This window comes from Nipponia nippon, unplaced genomic scaffold (assembly GCF_047370975.1).
Source record: "Nipponia nippon isolate SJK-2023a ecotype South Korea unplaced genomic scaffold, ASM4737097v1 scaffold_2, whole genome shotgun sequence".
In the NCBI taxonomy this organism is placed as follows: Eukaryota; Metazoa; Chordata; class Aves; order Pelecaniformes; family Threskiornithidae; genus Nipponia; species Nipponia nippon.
The window spans coordinates 60,793,895-60,814,331 of NW_028262336.1; the positions used below are offsets into that span (position 1 = coordinate 60,793,895).

General features: G+C 42.2%; 1 protein-coding gene across 1 annotated transcript in view; it reads right to left on the reverse strand.

The window, feature by feature from the left end:
• Positions 1-565: 565 nt before the first annotated feature.
• LONRF2 (LON peptidase N-terminal domain and ring finger 2) overlaps positions 566-20,437 on the reverse strand; it is a 35,257-nt gene continuing 15,385 nt past the window's right edge. The window contains exons 2-12 of the mRNA XM_087757159.1: positions 19,794-19,912; positions 16,354-16,476; positions 15,181-15,342; positions 14,491-14,716; positions 12,388-12,484; positions 11,904-12,018; positions 11,093-11,214; positions 10,107-10,265; positions 6,983-7,145; positions 4,862-5,011; positions 566-4,480 (exon numbers count right to left, since the gene is read on the reverse strand). Of these exons, the coding sequence (XP_087613285.1) occupies positions 4,322-4,480; positions 4,862-5,011; positions 6,983-7,145; positions 10,107-10,265; positions 11,093-11,214; positions 11,904-12,018; positions 12,388-12,484; positions 14,491-14,716; positions 15,181-15,342; positions 16,354-16,476; positions 19,794-19,912 (1,595 nt within the window). The 3' untranslated portion in view covers positions 566-4,321. The remainder of the gene's footprint in view (positions 4,481-4,861; positions 5,012-6,982; positions 7,146-10,106; positions 10,266-11,092; positions 11,215-11,903; positions 12,019-12,387; positions 12,485-14,490; positions 14,717-15,180; positions 15,343-16,353; positions 16,477-19,793; positions 19,913-20,437) is intronic.

Here is a 20,437-nt window from a genome sequence, read left to right on the forward strand (position 1 = left end):
GAAGTATTTTGTGTTCTCAACTGTAACAATATTTTTCAGAATTTATTCCGAGGGGCCAGTCAGGCCACACTTAGGGCTACAAAAGGAAGAGCCAACTGCATGACCCCTCTCCCACCTCTGTCACATCGCACCCTGGGGGAGTTCAGGGTTCATCTCCCCCATCCCACCACTGCTGAGGGCTCCTTACCTCCCATTTTGGAGACCTCCTGCTCCCCTTAAAATCCGCCCCTCCCATTCACATGCAGTGCCTCAGACTGTCCCGAGTCCCCAGCAAACCCCACCGTGCTGCGTCCTCTGCAGCCTCCCCCGCTCCTCCCACACCAGGGCTAAAATCTTTGCCATGCAACTTACAAACTGCAACATCTAACCACTGCTGCTGGGATGCCATTTGCTTCTTAAAACCTCACGGGGCCCACGCTCATCCCTTGGGCTCCTGTTGGGGAAATCAAACCATCATCCCCCTTCTGACAGCGGCACATCAGCAGCTTGTTTCTGTTCAGACCATATTTACCACAGCTGTAGCTCTTAGCCCTCAGAGTGATAAAGCTGTCCCATAAACTCACGCTCTTATAAATTCAACCTGTTTTATTCCAAATATCACATAAATTAAATACATTTCCCATGAATATTGCAAATATACATGAAATGAACATTGCAATTTTTAAAAAAAGTTTTGGCTTTGCTTATGCAACAAGAAGTGCCAAATGTGGTTAGAACATGAACTTCTCCTGTATTTACTAGATACAAAAAGGTGCAGATTAATAATTTATATTTATACATATGTACACACTCCATTTCATAACTAGCTTTAAAACAGTAAAAAATGGTTTCAAGTTTATCTACATTAAACATACTCGTTTAAATCTGGTCAGAAGCCCCAGATAAGAGTTGATACAATCATTTCACAACTGCAAAATTAAGGCGCTACCAAAATACCAGTTCCACTAGTGTAAAATGTAATAGGAATAGAGAGTGTACAGCTTTCTATTTATCAATTTAAAAGTGGACTGGAGAACGAGGAAAAAGGAGCAGTAAGAAACATGACAAGATCTACAGGTTAGAAGTACAAAGAGATCTCGATGACTATCAAATGAACATATTAAAATACAGTAGATAAAAGGCCTCAGTGGCAAACAATTAGTATGCTTCTGAAAGACAAAAAAAGGTTAAAATATATATTTCATTTTGTAGCTTGAAGCTTTACAGGTGAACAACAGGTGTAGAGGTAGAGGGATTTTTTTTTTTTTTTGGCCTCTTTATGATGTATAAAGAAGGGCCACATTCACCACAGTGAAAAGACTCATCATATATCCCAGCATCCTTGCTTGGACAGCAAGCAAGAAAAGTGTAATGAGCTAGAAAGGCAACGAATCCTGTCTATCTCTTCCAGGAGCTCAGCTCCAATGCTTCCACATGTACCTTGGCGACAAGTTACACCTAAGCGTAGATCGGCCGTAATGTGGACATTTCCTCTAGAGAGAAATGAGATAGCTAGCTTTCCCCATGAGGTACTACTGGATGCTGTAGAGATTATATGGCAGAGATAATTTGGTAACAATGAAATCGGTACTTTCCCTTAGAAAGCAAGTACCAGAGGGCAGTGGTGATTTTTTGTTTTTTCTTTATTTATTAAAGCTTTGCTATTTGATCAGCATTCAATGTTTTGGAAGAAATGTCAGCTTTGGGCTGCTAATATGATTATTTGCATCCATACACAGACAATTCCTATGTTGTTATCATTTATCCAAAACATCAGTCACTGAAATATTCACAAACCGCTTTAAACCTTGACTAAAAAAAAATCCCTCTACAGTTCAGCTTTCTCTTCGATAACTATCATTCCATTAATTATGCAGACCTTCATGAACACAGTAATGTCGCTTTCCACGTAAAATGTGTCTTTACACATTACAGAACAGCAGTAAACAACCTCTCTTGTTCCATAGGGTTTCCTCTCAGAAGTACCTCAAAAGTAGGTATCTTGAAAAATCACTTTTGCAAAGAAGAATATTCACATTAGTTACTGAGGCAAAGCCAAGAAGACACTAACTAGCACCTTGATATTTATTTTTTGTTTTTCTTAAACGCACTCCTATATGTAAAATTAAGCACATGTAAGATCAGGGACCAGCAATATACAAATACCATCAGCGTCCCCTTGCAGCTAAACTAGTAATACTCAAAACTAGGCCAGACACACGAAGGAGCAAGGTGAGTGAGTCGAGAAGAAATACGCGGCATGGAAAGGGATGGGAAGAACAGGAAGCCAAACAGAAAGGATTGCGAGATCAGATACAATCCATCTTCTGGTCTGAGAATTAGTTTGCAAAACCACCCTTCGGTAGCTCAGCTGACAGTGGGCTAAAGACCTATTGACTTCTGACATTTCCTCCCCCATATACAGAACAATTCCTTTATACTTCAGTTAAGTCCTCTTCATCATCTCCAAATCCAGGAGGAAATGCATTCAACTTGAGTTTTGAGTATTTTGGTGACGGTAGCAGAACTTGCAGAAGGCTACTGTAGAGGTTATGACATCATTGGTTGTAAGTTACACACTTCACAATTCAGAGAATATACTTACAAACTATTTAAATAGAAAAGGCGTGTTCAAGGTAGAGGCAGTTACAGTACATTCAGGGTATGTTACAGAAACCATTTGTGGTAGCCATTTGCTGAAAGGAAAAAACCTCTGCATTTTTGTTTCCCAGACCACACAGGTTATGACTACAATACCCAAAGAGAGCCGGTAATATATCTTAATCACTGCATTTTAATGCAGCCTTCTTCCAGAACTCATGTGCAAATTGAAAAAAAAAAAAAGTTTAAATACATCTTCATTGACAAGTAAGGACAAAAGAACTAAAAAAGAAACCAGGCACTTTGACCATTTAGGTAAACAGCCATTTCTTCTTACCAGACTTCTGCACACGAACAAGTCTTTACATTGGTCTTGCTATGCTTGCAGCACATGAAGATTCAAGTCAACTTTTTTTTCCTGTTGGTAGTATCAGTTCTACTTATAGGAAACGATGCCAATTGAATTGGTAACACTGTTAGTTTTTTTCATTGGCAGTTGAGCAAGTGTTGATCATTTGACTGACAAGCGATCAATTTAATAGCTATCAAAGTTAGATATTAACAAAACAATACATAAAAAAATAATCAAAAAGACAAATGAAGGTTAACACCTGACTTAAGCTTGCATTGAGACTTGCCTTTATAGGTTCGGTTCGTGCCTCCTTTCACGGTGTTATTGTGGACTGATTTCCATCACATACAGCAACTGGTACTAAACTACAATACTTTCGGTTTGAAACACGTTCAGTAGAGATCACTCCAATGTAATGGGAGGTTGGCATGACACTGCAGGCAGGAGGGAGATGGAAATCTCCCTGCATTTCATCCTCACCGGTCCCACGTGCAGAACAGGCATTCAGAACAAACTGCAGCATGCCTTCCTCATACTTGGGGTGAAATCCTTATTTCACAGCAGAGTTTATCATACTTTAGGGAGCCGGTCTGATTTGAATTTAGCGATAAGACCAGCTAGGATTACTTTGATTTTTCTTTTCAAATAAACCAAAGTACACCTTTCCAAACATTTTGTACATACTCAATCCGCTACAACACATAAATCACAACACGAGGGATTACCTCAGGCTACTAAATAGTGTACTTATTCAGTAGCTATTATTCTTTCAGATAAACATCCTCAGATGCCTTGACCACAAATGGCTAAATTTTTTTTTCCTCACAGACTGCTATTTGCTGAAAAGAGAGATGTGGGTGTATGACAGACTGCCTACCAATTCACTAACAGAGCATACTGTCAATTATAGTCTTCATGCATACTTCTGCCGGGCAGCGTAACTCCTCTTCTGTTCACTACCTTCAAGAAAGTCTAGGAAACACCTCTTCAGTCCACTGTCCAGTTTCCTTTTCCTACCAAGTGGAAATCCAAATCACATGCAGGCCAATGGTGCTACTCTAGTACTTAACTCTCTTGCAGGCTAGAAACATCAACTCTATCGTAGTACTTTGAAACAATTATCCACATCTATCAGCTTTGCTCTAACTGTAGCACAGCTTTGTAGAGGCTCAGATTTCACCAGGACAACAGGAGAGAGTGCAAGGTTTGGTGAATACCCAGGATAACAAACCGATGCAATCGATGGATGCTGGACGCAGTCAGAAAGGGCTGTTCATTTTTGAAGGAATCTTTAAAAAAAAACCCCAAAAACAACCCTCCCCCTTTGCCCTCCCCCAGAACAACTTGTCGTGAGATGTTTTCAGTGCCCACTCACTACTGGAGTCCACGTTATCTGGGTCTTTTGCGAGTCACAAATATCAATACGCGTCTGATGGCGATAAGACGATCTTTAAGGGAGGTCATAGCCAATATAGCCAGTTGAGCTCTGTTTTCCAGAGGCAACACTGCCAAGAGCCACCAGTACCAGGCAGGACCACTGGGGTTGCTCTGCAAAAGGACGGAAAGACATGCAATCATGTATTCACCAGCACTGCCTCATGAAAAACACCGCCATCCTTTCTACCTTCTACTTCTATTTGCTAAGAAAGTCACCATGAAACTAACAGTTCAAGCAGCAACTAAACACTTAATTTCAGGTGCTCTCCTTGTCTATATGCACCATTAAGCCTGATTTCTTCAGGTATCAGCTTATATTGATATATGTTTTCCACTGATTAATTGTTTTCCATGCTTCACACTAATAGACCGAAACTGGGTAAATAAGAAGAGCTTAGAATGCACAAACACACAGCAAAAACCTGGCAGAAAATAGTCTTCTGTAAAAATTACATATAGAATAAGGATGCATAAGTAGGATGGTTTTATTACCTGTGGCTCTGGCTCTTTTCCTGGCATGGACCCAAAATGATTGAGAATTTGCACTTTCATATTGTCTTTAAGAGAAGTAAACCAGGCAACGGCTTGATCATAAACTGAGTCATGAAGGCGGACAAGTTCTTCATATTCCGGTCCTTCAACCTTATTGTTAAAAGAAGGGAGACGAAACAAAACAGGTTTGATACCGTGGAGTCCATACGCTTCCCCAGAAGCAAGCGAAGCAAAATAATGCAGTGACTACAGCTATTCAAATGTCCTTATCTAAGCAAACTGTACCCAAGTCTCAGATTTCAAACCTGTGATGCTGGAGTCTTTTTACCCTCCCCTAGGTATTCTGAGGTGACATTTCTTGGAGCATTTACTGCCTTGTTAATATCCATTCCTATGGCACAACAGAAGAATCTGCTCTCTAATCCCGGGACACCATATTAATCATCTCAAACCCATAACCTCAACTCCCTGTCACAGAAGGACCTCTGAACATTGTTATATCATCCAGCAAAACAAAAGAAACACTGCCACCAAGCACAGAGACAGGGGGTCTACAGCATTTAGAGATCAGCGGTATTTTATAGAAGTGTTAAGGCCATGGCAGGACAGCCGAGGAGCAGGGCAGACACCTGAGCAGGCAGGAAGCAGGGAAAGCGGATGCTCTCCCAATACCAGGAACGGCCATAAAAAAAGACCCTCGCCAAGGCAAGAGTGCTTTAGTTGCACAGGCCTGACTATTAGCCATTAAAAGGAAAAGAAAAAAAGCATAAGCAAAACCCATTACAAATTGGTGATTTAGTTTTTTGTTTGGGTTTTTTTTTTTTTGGTTTGGGGTTGTTGGGGTTTTTTTTCCCCTGTGATCTGCACACACCAATGGTGTGATTCACCTGTGCTGCTCAGATGCACATCTGAGCTAGCTGCTCTGGATGGCCTTCACAGTCGAGGAGAAACAGCTCTAGAGGGCAATTAATCTCATCTTAAGGCAGGTATCTAAGACAGAGCAGATAAAATAGACAGCTTTGGAGTGAGATTTCTCACCATCAGATATAACATGATTGTAGGGTGCTGAACACAGATGTCAGCCTCTCAAGTGAGACAAGCTAAATCTCACCCTAATTATGAAGAGGTAGGTCTCTGGCACCATCTGCAAACAATGCCTGGACACCTATGCTCCACCACCCTCAACTGGGGATTTAAACACAGCAGAGCCCTCGCTCTGAGCAGACTGCCTACTCCGACCTTTCGCAGGGGGAGGCACCCGCGTGCGATCTGCCTTTCCTGCCCTGGAGAATAACTGCATCATCCCGCACAAGTTAGAAAAGCCCTATTAAGACTTTACAGGCTTGCACTTCAACTACGAGAGCGTGCTGAAGAGCTATATGACCGGACTGGACTTCATCAATTGGCATGAGATTACTACTAAATTCAATGTTAAGAGGGATCAGGGTTTTATAGATATGCTTTAAAGATGATCCAGGATGTCATCATTAAGCATGACCAAAAATCCACCCTTTGGCCAACACCCACCACAGGCATCTCACAGGTTTTACAAGAGGACTTGTTTTAAAACACTACTCCCCTCTCTGCATTTCTCTGCTCTCAGCCAGCTCTGATGGATGCTTGTACAGGCATGGTTAACTACATGTCACCAACATCTCATTTTAAGAGCGGACCCCCACATTTGTTTGAGGACCTGCTCTGTAAACCAGAGCCTGGAGGTCATATGAAGTCTGCCAACTGTCTGTTCAGTGTAAGAAGAGAATAGTCAGTTCTCTAACAACAGGGGCACATGTGCTTATAAGGGTTTCAAGTCTGTACCAGTTTTTAAATGTTACCCTGACCTCACCTACACATGACAGACCTCAGCACCTGAGTCTCAGAAGCTACTTTGAGATCCATGAAGGGAGTGCAACACTTCAAGCAGAGATAATTATTAGGGCAGAAAGGAAGAAAGGGAAGGAAGAGACAAAGTTTGTTCCATGGTTTTCAAAATAGAGCTTTAGTATTTATAATGATATTGGCTTAAAAATAAGGCACAGCTAGCTTGAAATGCAACAAGGAAAGGCTATTTAAGTGAATCCAGCAATACATGGGTATGAATAACTTTGCACCATAGATCACCTTTTTATCTTCAAGATACTCGATGTTTGCTGTGTTATATCCATCTCGCTGGCCATGGCTTAAGACCCTAAAACGACGGACACCAACTGTATCAACAACTGAGCGTCCATCAGGAAAAAACTTTACGTCCCTGATCTCTAATATACAGCCATGATCTGCAAATCTGAAATGACAGAAGGGCATAAAAGTGGAAGTCATCAACAAGTGTTTATACACATCAGGACAAATACTGGGCCTAATTCACCACTTCTTATTTGAAAGAGGATCCTGCTTTGGTGACAATACATTTCTGCTTATTCACATAAGCCACACAACCCCCACCCTTTCTGCCTTCCCTCAGAGGTCCAGGGCAGCAGCATTTTCGGAGTGTTAATATCTAGGGGTCAGGGAGGGTTGGGAAGGGACAGGCAACTACATGCAGCATGTTTCATGCTGGGAGCTGCCAGCTGCTGGTGGCAAATTCACCTGGTCTGCAAAGAAAACAAGGTGGGTAAAGATACCATAAGGAAATACAGAAACTGAGGAACAAATGCAGGGCTGGGAGAGCTATCCCCCGGCTCCGAGGTGTAAGCAGAGGATTACAGGCTTCAGAAGGAAAAGGCTTCTATATAGCAAGATTTTTCTTGCACTTGTATCCTTTAAGTTAAAAACAAACAAACAAAACCCACAGAAGCAAAAAAAACCAAAAAACCTTTACAAAAGCACATTTGTATCTGTTATATTTAAAGTAGGTGCAGGGTTTAATCACATCCTGTAAGCAAGCATGGAATAGATTTTTACTTAACACTATGAAGCTCACCTACTCTACGTTTGTGCAGTAGTGAGTTCACTAGGGAGGCTGATTGCACAATGGCTCTTCACCATGATGTGTTCATCTGCCAACATTTGCACCTCTGTACCTCAGCCTACTGCTAACCAGGAGAAGGCACTGTACCTAGCCTCATCTCAAGATATCAAATCCCTGCAGGATCTCATAAATGTTTCATCAGGGAAACATTTGTTGTACCAGGGCTTGGCCATTTCTTACATCAGAGTGAGGAAGAAACAGCAGCACTGCGGGGAAATGAGTTCTGTTTCTACTTCACCAGAAATCATGGTTTGAGGAGTGGACAAAAAAAGCTGACCGCTGTGAACAGCCGTTCTCTCCCCACCACTGTACAAAACAAACTGAGGAAGAGCAAGAAGAGTACAGCTGCACGCAGCTAAACCCTAGTGCTCTACAATGGGATTACAAGCGAGTTTATTATAGCAATATTAGACTAAACACTATTTAAAGAGCTACATAACAATTTTTTAAATTAAGGATTTTGGTGATGGGGTTTTTTTTTGGTCATTCTTTGAAAAGTTACTTTTGGATAGAAAGTGACTTTAATCAAGAGAGACAAGAAAGCACCTAGACATAAGTATAAAATGTACTGACACATTAGGAGTTTATAAACAATTCTTCTTGCAGTTTTAATTTAAAGTGGAGAAATAAAACAGAGCAAGGTAATGAACTGAACATATCTTGTCACTGAGTTTTTCAAGGGAGGTATGAATCTCAGCCTTCCATATCCACATCTTAGTAGATGAGGCAAAATAAGTTTCCCCACTTTTTCTATTCCCAGTTGATTTCACAATTCTGAATAAACAAAAACAACTTCTTTACTTGTGTAAGAAGCTACAACAGCCTGCCAGGTGTCTATAGATGAAGGCTTCCTGCACATCAGTGTTTGATTTAAGTAGAAGTTACCATGCTTGAGTTATTTCAGTAACTCAAAACAGACAGGACATAAAATCTAACCATACTGGTTACATTTTAAAATACCCTCTATGACACTATTTAATAAACCAATTCTTGTGTTTTGGGGATTGTAACCCCTTGGCCCTCTGTATTAGACCTGACTACAAGTAAGTCTGGCTCTTCCACAAGCTTCACAGATATAAGGGGAGTTATCACTCATGTCCTAGGGTCATTTGGTCCTCACTCTTACAAGTATTTGCTTCCAGAAAATTGGTAACAGGCCTGGAAGGGACTGTGGAGCATCAGCTGCTGTTGGAGCCTGAAGTCCACAGAGTGCAGCACCAGCAGCATGCCAAATGGCATGAAGCACAGCCAGAGCCGACCGGAAGCTGTAGCATCTCCTGTGTTCTTACTGCCACCTTACCATCCGGTCTGGGAGGGGAGGAAAAAAAAAACCAAAAACAAAACAACCAAGGACAAGGAAAGGCTGCCAAGTCCCGGTATGAGTGCCCTCTTCTCACCTCCAGTGATGATCACCTACAAAAATGCTGCTCCTGAGGATGCCTGTCTAATGTATTCTTAAAAATCCCCACACTGGTCATCCGTTCTACAGTCTGCATCACTCTAATGCATCTTCTGAAGTCAGCAACTATCTATTACATCTCATAAGGTAGACCTTTCTTAAGACCACCTCATTTTTTCCCCACAAGCTTCCTCTTATCCCCTTCACCCAAAAAACTATTACCTATAAAGGACTTAAAAACATGAAGGTTTTCATCTAATGATTATGTTTCCACATTGGGAACTGGAAACACACCAGTGTTAGAATTCACAAAAATGAATTAAAGGTAAGATCATATAGAAAGACAATGTAACCCACTCACTGCAGATAGTTTAGACATTGCAACACAGCAGCAAAGACAAACATCAATATTCAACATTCAGGAACAGAACAGGCTTCTCACCCAAAGGTATACTTTGTCTCATTTAAATGATACCACCTATACAGGAAAACTATGCAAGGTTTGATTTTTTTTTTTTTTTTTTAAAAACCAAGCAGACAGAGGAGCAACCTCATCCAGACAGTCAGCTTTCACTAGAACAAACAGGCTAGAAAGCTTTCCAACCACACAGACAATTAAGTGCTATTTTTGGAGCCTGTATAGCAGGTTGAGTTGTATTCTTCCTATCCATCCAATAGGGGAGCAATAAAAATTACATCTTTGTGTCAAAAGGAATGTTTAATATACGAAACTAAAAAGCCAGCCACTTCTGTATTGGTTCATACAGGACTGGAAGGAACCACAGTGGTTTGGGGAGACAAGTATACTGTGCTGTAGTACTCCATTAGCGTCACAACAGCCTCTGCAACAACACGACATCCTCAGCTCATCTCCTTACCCTTTTAATTCATCAGCTAAGCACATGCCAAACTGCTTGGTACCAGTTTCCATGCATCTTCTTATCATTAGACGATAACGAGGTTCAAAGACATGGAGTGGGCAAGGGATGGTAGGGAAGGCCATGGTACATACGAAGATGGGAACATCTTTATTCAAACTGTAAGATAATTGTTAAAAAAAAAAATTCAGTTTTTCTGGGTACTGCTATATTCAGCATAAACCCTTAATATGACACTGCATCCAGTGGTTTCTTTAGAGTCATTCTTTGTAAATGTGTACCTGGTCAAAGTTTGCCATTTTTAAAAGACAAACACATTTCAAGACTCTTTCTGTTAGTACATTAAATAAACAATCCTTCTAATCCACTTTCATAGAGGAAAAGTCAGGAAATAGTCAATTTCCCAAATGTGTGTGTATCAATACTTAAATACAAGTATTAACATGCTGGTGATAACTTTTTATAGTAATATAGTACCTAAGAACTAACCACGTTCAAAACAAGGTGGTAGAGAATTCCCAAGCTCAGTAAAGCCCTTTAATTTTGAAGAAGCCCACTAATCCTTATAGTATTTTTTCAAGCTTAATTGCATGTTTTATTTTTCTTTTTAGCTGAGTTATAGCATAAGATTCACAAGTCACTGACAACACTGAATCCTTGAACTTCTCCCGACCTGAAGTATAACCCGTTTATAATTGGGCTTCTACTCCCAGAAATCCCCCATTATAACTTTTAAAGCCATTATATTGTTTCAGAGGAAAAAGCAATTATCTTTATTTTAAGAATATTGTTGTGCCTCTCTGCCATCCAAGCATACTGTTTCTTGTTTATCTGCAACAAACATGTCAAAAATACAAAACATCTGGCAGGTTCATTTACAAATTCATTCATTTTGTCCATTTTCATAAGCAAATGAGGCTTCTTCAAGTAATTGAGATTAAAAACACATTTTTATAACAGGTGTCAGTAGTAAAATGAGAGCCTACTTTGACAATTCCTTCATTTCTTCCTCATAAACTTTCTTCCTTTCAGATAATTCCTCTGGCAAGTAACGGACTATCAGTTCTTCTGTAAGGACGGTCTTCTTGTAAGTTCTGCTTGCCAGAAACTGCAAGGAAGAGTCAACTCCTAAGTCTGACAATGAGAAGTCAGGTAACATCTTTCTCTCGACCCATACCCTTTCCTAAGGCGAAACAGCATGTTAGGTCAGGATTGTACTGATTCCTCCTCCTTTCCAGCCTTCAGGTATCAAAACTTTCACTGTAGGATATGAGGTTCACTCCAGTGCCCATTTAACTATAACCCCATGCCCGATTTTGGCAGGAGTTGTACTACCACCAAGAAAAGGCAGTCCCTCCTCGCTTTTGCGGAAGATACGTATATTATTTTCACCTAGAGCTGCCAGGTTACTGCTCCCCAAGAAGTAATCCACATATGAGACACGCTATGTCTGCCAGAGCAGAAGTTTTGGCCAAGGAGTGACCATTCCTTGTTCACTGCAGATAGAGATACAGACTGGAGAAGTGGTAAGAATAGGGCTACGGTTGGGACCCCCCAGGCATGAGCCTGACGTGACACTGAAATCCTCAATTCCTTTCAGTACCAGCAAACCACACATGTCTTCCAAGGAATGACAAAATATACTCTGGAGTAACTGAGGTCTGTGCACAGCTTGATGCTGTGGGTACTACCATGTTGTTCTGGCCTGCGAGTAGAGCACAGAAAATCCCCACATATGTGCTTTCAGAAGAACACAGCTTTGTATTTTTTTGTTAATTAGGGCAAGGACATACTTACTTCTGACAGCTTTTCTTTGCAGAGTGGGCAATGCGGATTATGGTCAAGGCAACGCTCAAGGCATTTGAGGCAAAAGGTGTGTCCACAGGGAGTGGTAACAGGTTCGTAGAACAACCTGAACACGAAAACACAGAGCAAAAAAGCTAAGCTGCCAACATAAACAATGCAGATTCCCAAACCATGGGAAGGAGTGACTAGATGCAGCCACCTCTTCCTTTCCTGCTTTTGTATAAGTCACAGGTGACAGTTTTGTCTAAGGATATAAAAAAGGTTTTCATTTTTAGAAGTGGTAAACAATGGAGAAAACCATGCATAATGGAGAAAACCACATCTGTAGAGATTCACCAGATGCAAGGTTCAGGAAAAAGGAAACAGAGTAATGGTTTAGACATTCCCTGGCAGGTTTCCCTTCGGACACCATGAAAACTTTTTTCAGAAGCTAGAAAGGCTTTCTGATCTTAATCCCAGATCAATGCAGTCATACCTCATGCAGAGGGAGCACTCAAAGTCCGACGCATCCACCAGAGTTGTTGGTATTTCACTTGAAGTGACAGTGGTGTTTTCAGGTAAAACATCTGCATCTAAGTAGGTCAGAAGATGATTATAGTAAATATTTAAGTATTACTGCAATTTCAGATGCTGTTTGTTTCTCCATAAACAATCTAATTTATCTCTTTTCTTTTTTGAAGTTTTGTTCCAAACAAACATATTTTCCATCTAAGTTTTAGACTTTCTGGCAGGAAATCTTTTGGAGAGCAGAGGATGATGTCTATGGCCAGAGAAAGCACTTTAGAGCTGAATACCCATGATTTGCTTCTCCAAAAATGGTTGCTTTTTTTATTATTTTTTTTTTAAAAGTCCAGTTTTTAAAATACTCTGCTATTGCTTTCCCACCACCATCACCACTCCCACATCAGCCAGGCCAGATGTTTTAAAGTACATTAAGTCCAGAATTTAATTTGTTTACACACAGTCAAACTATTTCATCAGTGTTTATTATAGATTTCTCAGCAGGGGTAATTTTTCTTACAAGTATAAAAAAGCTTACATTCTTCTAGACTAGGCTGCTGTGGAAATCCCATGTTTCAGACAGCTTAAAGTTTAAGGACTACTGGAGCTGCATTAGCTAATACTGATTTCACTAGCTCAGTACTCTGCAAACACAGAGACAAAACACTTCACTTAAAATTCTGCCCACCCTGTTTTTTTAGGAGTGGTACATATCTCTCTAGTTAACACACTTAAAGGGAACGGGCTTCAAACTTCACAGCAGCAGCATTTAAGCTCAAGAGCTATCAGCTCAAGCTTCTGCTGACATTTACACAAGCAGATTCTACAACTTTTACAATCTGCATCTTTGTTACTCAGCGATGAGTTGCAACAGAGCCATGAATGCTGCCTCCATGTCCTAAATTCTTGACCATTAAAAAAAAAAAAAGTGCTCAGCTTTTTATGTTAAGTTAAAACACCAGGATGTTTTGTTAAAGGATAACTTATGCTCAGCATCTGGTTTATCTTGAGCACAGACAGGATAGGGGAGAGGGCACCAGTGCTGTGTGGCCTACAAAGAAAAACAGCCTTATCTTTAACCTACATCTCACATGTTAGCATTTAGTAATAGCCAGAACCTAACTGTGTTAATTCTGCAAATAGTAACATGGCATCGGGACCTAGCGCAGACCAGAAATTAATGGTCATGGGTAAAACACGATCTCTGGCCTTCGCTGTGAAGATACAGGCAGGTCAGATTTCACAATTTATTTACCGAGTCTGCAGTTCACAGGCAAGTACAGGGTTTTTCCCTTTGCAGCAATGCGATCAGAACCGGCCATACATTGATCATTTGCAGAGAATGCAGACAGACAGCAGCACTTGAAGACTTTAATATTTCAAAGCAGAAGTCACGTTTGACAAGAAGGTGTTTGGTTTTTTTTTTTTTTCTTTTAAGGGAAAAAAATGCACACTAATACAGCAGCATTTTAAAAGCCCCTTTTAACCAATTATTTCACTACTTAGTGCAATATATTGCCTTCAGCATTTTTATCCCAAGGTACTGAAAACACTTTGGAGGTCTCTGTTAGAAGCTTGAGAAGCATACCAATTGTAAGCACAGCTATCAAGTGACAGAAAACTGGGGGGGCTTATTACCCTTCAAAAGGCTTCTTTGTTTGCTTGGAAAATTTCATGTAAAGTTGCATGTGACTGTTTCTGGTGCCAGTTAAAGATTAGTTTCCAGGCTTACTGCATCTTTCCTTCATATAGAAAGACAATGAAGTTCAGCTATACCTCTGAGACCTAGAAAATGGAAACGGCACCAGGGACACAAAGACTAAACTGTTAGTGGATTACACACTGGAAGTGGCCCATTTGAGAAAGAAAAATACAGTGTTCATTGAATGAATTGAAACTGCTCTGGAATAAGGTAAATAGGCTGATGCAGCAGAAACAGACACACCAGACAACAAACTATAATACCAGTCCCTGTAGGGAAATGTTTCATTGACACCTATGAAAAGGGAGAAGGAAAAAAGTTTATAATTTTTAAGTATGTGCAAAAGAAATCCCCTTTCTAAGCCACAACACAAACCTTTTTTAGGAATCTTACTGGGGACATCCAAGCTTTGTAAATCCCTCATATCACTGGACAGCTTTCTTTTTAAGCCAACCCCAGGTAAACTGGAGAGAATAGCTCCCAAAGACTTCTTGTTGTCTTCAAAATAGAGATCCAGAACATGATGGGAAACAGGAGAATCAGTACTTCTAAATACATCAGATTCTTGGGACGGGGTTTTTGTTAACCTGAACACAGTATCCTAAAAAAATTAAGAACAGTTATATACAGCATGAGACAATTTTGCTTTGTTTTTTTTCATACTAGTTGTATATATCAGCAATAGATCAATGTCCCTACAAAGAGCTTGGCGAGGGAGAAAGGTCCATATCAAAGAAGGCCACTCTCCAGTTGCATGAAATAGGGACACTTCTCTCCCTACATACAGCTCCTGTCTCTAGAAATTATGCTCCTAAGTGCATAAAAAGCACAGGGGGGGAAAAAACCCACAAATATGACCAACACCCATGTGAAGGCACCACATTGTTTTCTGAAGAGTTTCATTCTCTTATTTGCCCAAGGAAGTACATCCCAACAAGAGATCCAACAGCAATGGAGAAAACAAGCTTACCATGAAAGTAAGTGCAGACAAAGACAATGTCACACAGATCAGACAGATCCTTGTGTTACTTTTGGTATTTTTAAGTTGAATGCTTTTTACTTTACCTTTGAGGACCCAGCAATAGAGCTATCTTCTGCAGCTGACTGCGTGTTTATGCTACTCAGAAATGCAGGTTTCAATCTTGTATGGGATGTTCGACTAGAGAAAGGTGCTGTTAGACTATCATGCACATTTTCAAAGGCTGGGAAAAACATCTCACACATTATCTAGTCAATTAGAGAGAAAACAAAAAGAAAAAATAATAGTAATTACGACAGATATTTATGTTTGTACGAACACAGACACACAGACTTCACAGCTTCTGGATGCCAAGAAGCCTGCAACCACCAGGACATCCTGCGTTCCCCAATGCCCCCAGGCAACTTGAATGGCAGTCCCCACCACAACCACAGACACATCCCAAGGTGCTCTTCTGGTGTCCACCGCCCTCCCCGAAGGCCTCTGCTCCTCAGGGGCACCCTGTTGCATCCTTCTCCTACCTCCACCCCTCTCCACTCTGACCCTCAGACCCCTGCCTCCAGAAGTCTTCAGACCATGCTCTCCTATCAAAACTGGTTAACAGAGATGTGTTTCGGTTCTCCTCATCCTCTGTATCCATCTCCTCTATCCTCAAACAGATTTCACCTCTAGCTAAAAGCTGTGTAGAGCCTGTTCCCCCTCTCACCAGTCCCCACCAAGTGCCTTGCCGAATCCCCATTTCTTTTTATACAAAGCTGCCTGTATGTACAGTCCCGGAGAACCTGACAATGGCTGGTTAGCAGTAAGTGTGTCTCTTATGGGAAGCTACACAAACTGCTACAGAGACTGCAGGACTTTTCCAGGACAGGGCAGCACACAGCTCCCCCATCTTAACCCTCTGCTGCTTCCCACTTAAAAGTGGTTTTCTGATGGCCACTAAAATAAGCAGCCTCAAGCCTACAAAATTCAGGTGTATTCAAATCTGGCCGACATAGTGCAAGTGTAAGCTACAAACAGCAGCAGCCGGACCTACAGATTTGCAGTGAAATCCACAAATACACAATCCCTCTGGTTGAGGCATCAACCAAACCCAAGAGGCACCGTGCACAGCATAATGCTAATAAGGTTTATTGGAGAATCTACTGAATCAAATTATCCTTTGGCTGTTTACTATCACCTGAAGTAACAAGAATTTTACTTAGCTGCAGGAGTAAGGGCAGCGTGATGGCCAAGAAGTGGCCAGTAAATACATTTTATACCTTTTGGGCTTCTTTCTTCATTGAGCTCCATTCAGGATTTAAGGCAACACAATAGAGAAACTCCTTCAATGCTTCCTCAGTCCTTTCCAATCCAGAAAGAGCTTTTGCTTTCACATAATGGCCCTGTTCACACAAAGGAAACGTACAAATCTAGAGATCATTTCTGAAGTGGCAGCAAGAATCCAGCAAACAAACTTGGAAGTTCATGCCATTCTGCAAGCGAAGAAAAAGACGTTTTTTGGGTAACATCCTCTTTGATCCACACAAGTGAAGGAAAGTCAATCCCGTCTGCTGAAAGCAGATCCCCCAGGAACACACTGCTCTATCACCCCCTGCCAAAGACACCGCTCCCTTCCTCAGGGGGGACCTGGTGCAGAATGAGGAGGGGTATTTGTCTCCCCAGGGACCAAGACTACTACGTATCCCACAGGGCTCGATACCCCAGAGGACAGTTTCACATACCAGGGCAAACTTAACAGTAATGAAGCTGCATGGGAAAGGCAGTGGCACGGGCAGGCTGGAGGTGGCAGCTGAGGGAGCAAAAGATTTTAGGGTCAGGACGCTCTCACTTCTGCTGGGTGCCTTACCAGGACAGAGATGATTTTTCACCTATTTTATTTGGTTAGAGAAGACCAACAACATTATGAATTTAGGGCAACTTACCAATGCTTAACCCGAAACCTTTTAGCCCATCCTACCTCTCCCACGTCCTAGAGTAACACACCCATGGCCAACAGGTAGGGTAGCCAGCTTGGGGACAAGTCCTACTTTACTTGTTACTAGTAGCAAGAGAGGAATGCCTCACCTCTGAATTTCCCCATGGATACCAATATGCAGTTCAAATCTGACTATGGAAATTACTTCCTTAGCGATGAAAAGAAACTAAGCGTGCATTTAAACATTTGCCTTGTGCTTATTAGACAGAAGCGTGCTCTGCAAGTCCACCTCTGATCCACATGAATACCTCTAGGCTGTGCTGAAAGTAGAATTTCACTAGTCTAAGAGACTGGTTCCATAAGCAGATACACGTTTCTACTCTTCATACTAATGCCAAAAGATCCGGTATCACATAATCTTCCTGAGCAGGTCCCTCCCTCGCTCTTTCAATGTTGCCCTTCACACTGAGGCCCGTTAAGATCTTTACCCTTCTACTGTCGGGAAGAAGGGGGCTTGTACCAAAAGCAAGTAACAGGCACTGTGTAGGACAGGTTAATTAACATATGTCATTTGGTGACCTGAACAAGAAGTCTCAGTACACCCCAGTCTCTCAAGGTGAGATACTGCATTCAGGAAAAGAAAAATGTAACAAGAGAGGTATTGTGAGGCCTGACCCTGACCTTCTTGTCTTGATGCTTGCACAGCTGCTGTAAACCCTTTTTAGAGAGATCCTAATGTGCTGTCAAGATTATTCCGCTGCACTGGGGTGGCTACAAGATTGTTCAGCCTTGTCCTTTGGGGCTGCAAGTTTCCTATCCAAGCTGTAAGGGAGGACTGAGCTGGGCTGTCTACAGACAAAATACCAAAAATCCAACACCAGAAGTTAGGCCCCGGGACTAGATGCCCCTACACTTCAGAGACTACCGCTGCCACCTTCCCTCTCCTACTTTCACATGGCCCTCACAAGCATCGGATTGAAGGGTAAGGTCCAGGCAGGACCTTGTGCAGCAGGCAGGATCCAGGCAGGAGGGCATTTGTTTCTATCTGCCACATAAAGTACAACTGGAAACTTCTCCCTGCCTCAGAGAGTCCAAGGACCTGGTTTTCACAGCTACTGAAAAGAAACCATCTTGTCTATTGCTCTAATGACTACAGTGGACCCAAGAGCTTCACCAGTAGCTCACTGAGCCATTACATTTCAGGTATCAATAAGCCAAAAGGTACTGGTAGGTGAACGCTTGCCTCCCAGGAGCTACTCTGAGAAGGAGTTAAATTTTATGATCAATTTTTTTTTTTTTTTTTTAAACTACACAGTGCATGCTTGACCTAACCTCTGCCACTGGATGAGATGCCACAAGATACAAAACAAAGCAGATGCCCAGATTCCTGGACAACATGGATTCTGGATCAGCACAGCTTACGTGGAAGTTCTCACGCATGCACACAAGCACAAGTGAAATGAGTCTGTGACACTGATGGTTATGCCATGATAACAATTTCATTTTCAATTAGCATTCTTCAGATATGTGATTAATGAAATCTTTATCCGCCTACAACTGACACGCATCACATTTCCATGGATTCAAGGCAAACAGAGAAGACACTTCAAGAAAACATTTGAACGTGCGTAATTCATCTTTCTCCCTCTGCACAGAAACCTGGCCAACGCCACCCGAGATGGATTCCTGACTTGATGAGAAATGATCCCAGACAGACAGGCAAACTTGGAGGCAGAGGGAAGATTATGAACTGCTTCAAATAAGAAAGGTTTTAATGGCTGACAAGACAGATACTTGTCTCTGAAGGCTATCTAACTCATCAGAAACTAGATGCTTTAGATAGCACCTCTCTGCTCTCCCCACGTCATCCCCAACTGGAAACGGAAAGCTAGCTGCAGCCCCCCGTGCTGAGACAGGCAGCTGAGGGGTTCATGCAACTCCTTAGTCTTCACAGGGAAGCCAAAGTCTGCCTAAAACCCTTCCCCAACTCCCCGTGCTACCCTTTCTCCCCGTAGCACCCAGGGGCTTTATCTGGTCAAACCTGTGCTGCAGTTTTGCTACTGGTGGGTGAGGGACTGACCAGAGGTGTAATCCTAGGTGGGGTGAGCTGTTGGACACCCAGTCGAGCCTCAGGCAACCAGTGGTAACAACAGGCACCATGTGCTTCTTCCATTTCTCTCTCATAACATCATTTCTGATGCTTGCTTCAGACTGCCCACGAACCAGTGCTCCCTGTAGCACCTCCTCATTATGAAAAAAAAATCCCACCCCCCTCTATGAATCACCATGATGCAGGTAAGAATCACAGGTATGATCCCTTAGTATTAAAAGGCGGGGGCGGGGGGGGAGGGCAGGGAATAATCCTGAAATACAGTCTGGGTGCTCCTCAGAAAGACACATTGGCCAGCAGACCATCAAAACCACCCACTGCCTGGGACACACCATCCCAGAGGGAACTGCAGAGTGATCCCAGGCTGCCAGAGCCTTACAAACCCAATTCCACTGCCCAGCTGCAGCACTAACCCCAACAGATCGATGGGCACCAGCACAAACAAAACCACATCACCAGCTGCCCACCACTGAAATCCCACTGGCTGGAGACACGCTAAGGACCTTCCAAGGACTTGTCCTATGAAGAACTTAGGTTTTGGTAGACATTCCCAGCTCTCACAATGCCACGACGTTCCTCCAACAATGCCCTCAGCAGCGCTGTCCCCACCACAGAGAGAAGCCCCGAGAACAAGCAGTTTTCATTTTAGTCTTTACGACATGCAAGCACCGTACCGCAGGCCAGTGGGGTTTGTTTCGGCAGAGGACATCTGCGTCATGAAGAGCTTGCTGGTAGTTTTTCATTGACGTACAGAGTTCTGCTCGCTGTGCTATTAGTGAACACTTGCAAGGAGCTGGAAAACAAAAAAAGGTTACAAGGAACTCCATTAAAAGAAGCACTAGTACGTGTTAAATGCAGTAACCTAATTCCCAGCCAGAGTAACCTAAAAAGTGCTACTGCACAATGGTTACATTTATACTCTGCTGTAATGGAAAAAAAGGCAATTCCTTCCTTCTTTCCTTCCCCAAATATATTCCTCTCAGCCTGAAAACAACCTCTGTGTTTCATCTAGCAGGACAGATTTCATATTCACATATAGGATGCCACCTGCTCTTTCCCTCACTTTGCTTACAGGACACTTAAGAAAGCAAAAAGAAAAAAAGCCCCAAGTGTTTCTCCCCCCAGTGTGGCTTTGGTTGAAAGAAATCACCAACGCAGGACTTCAGCTAAAGTGTTCCTGTAAGCCACTCATTAAGAAAAACGCACGCAGCCTTCACATTTCATAGCCACTTGCCACCCATGTACCTCACCCTCCTCAGGGCAGGCAAACCTCTCATGATCACACACGTTGCCTCAGTGCCCACACTCATGAACCGTT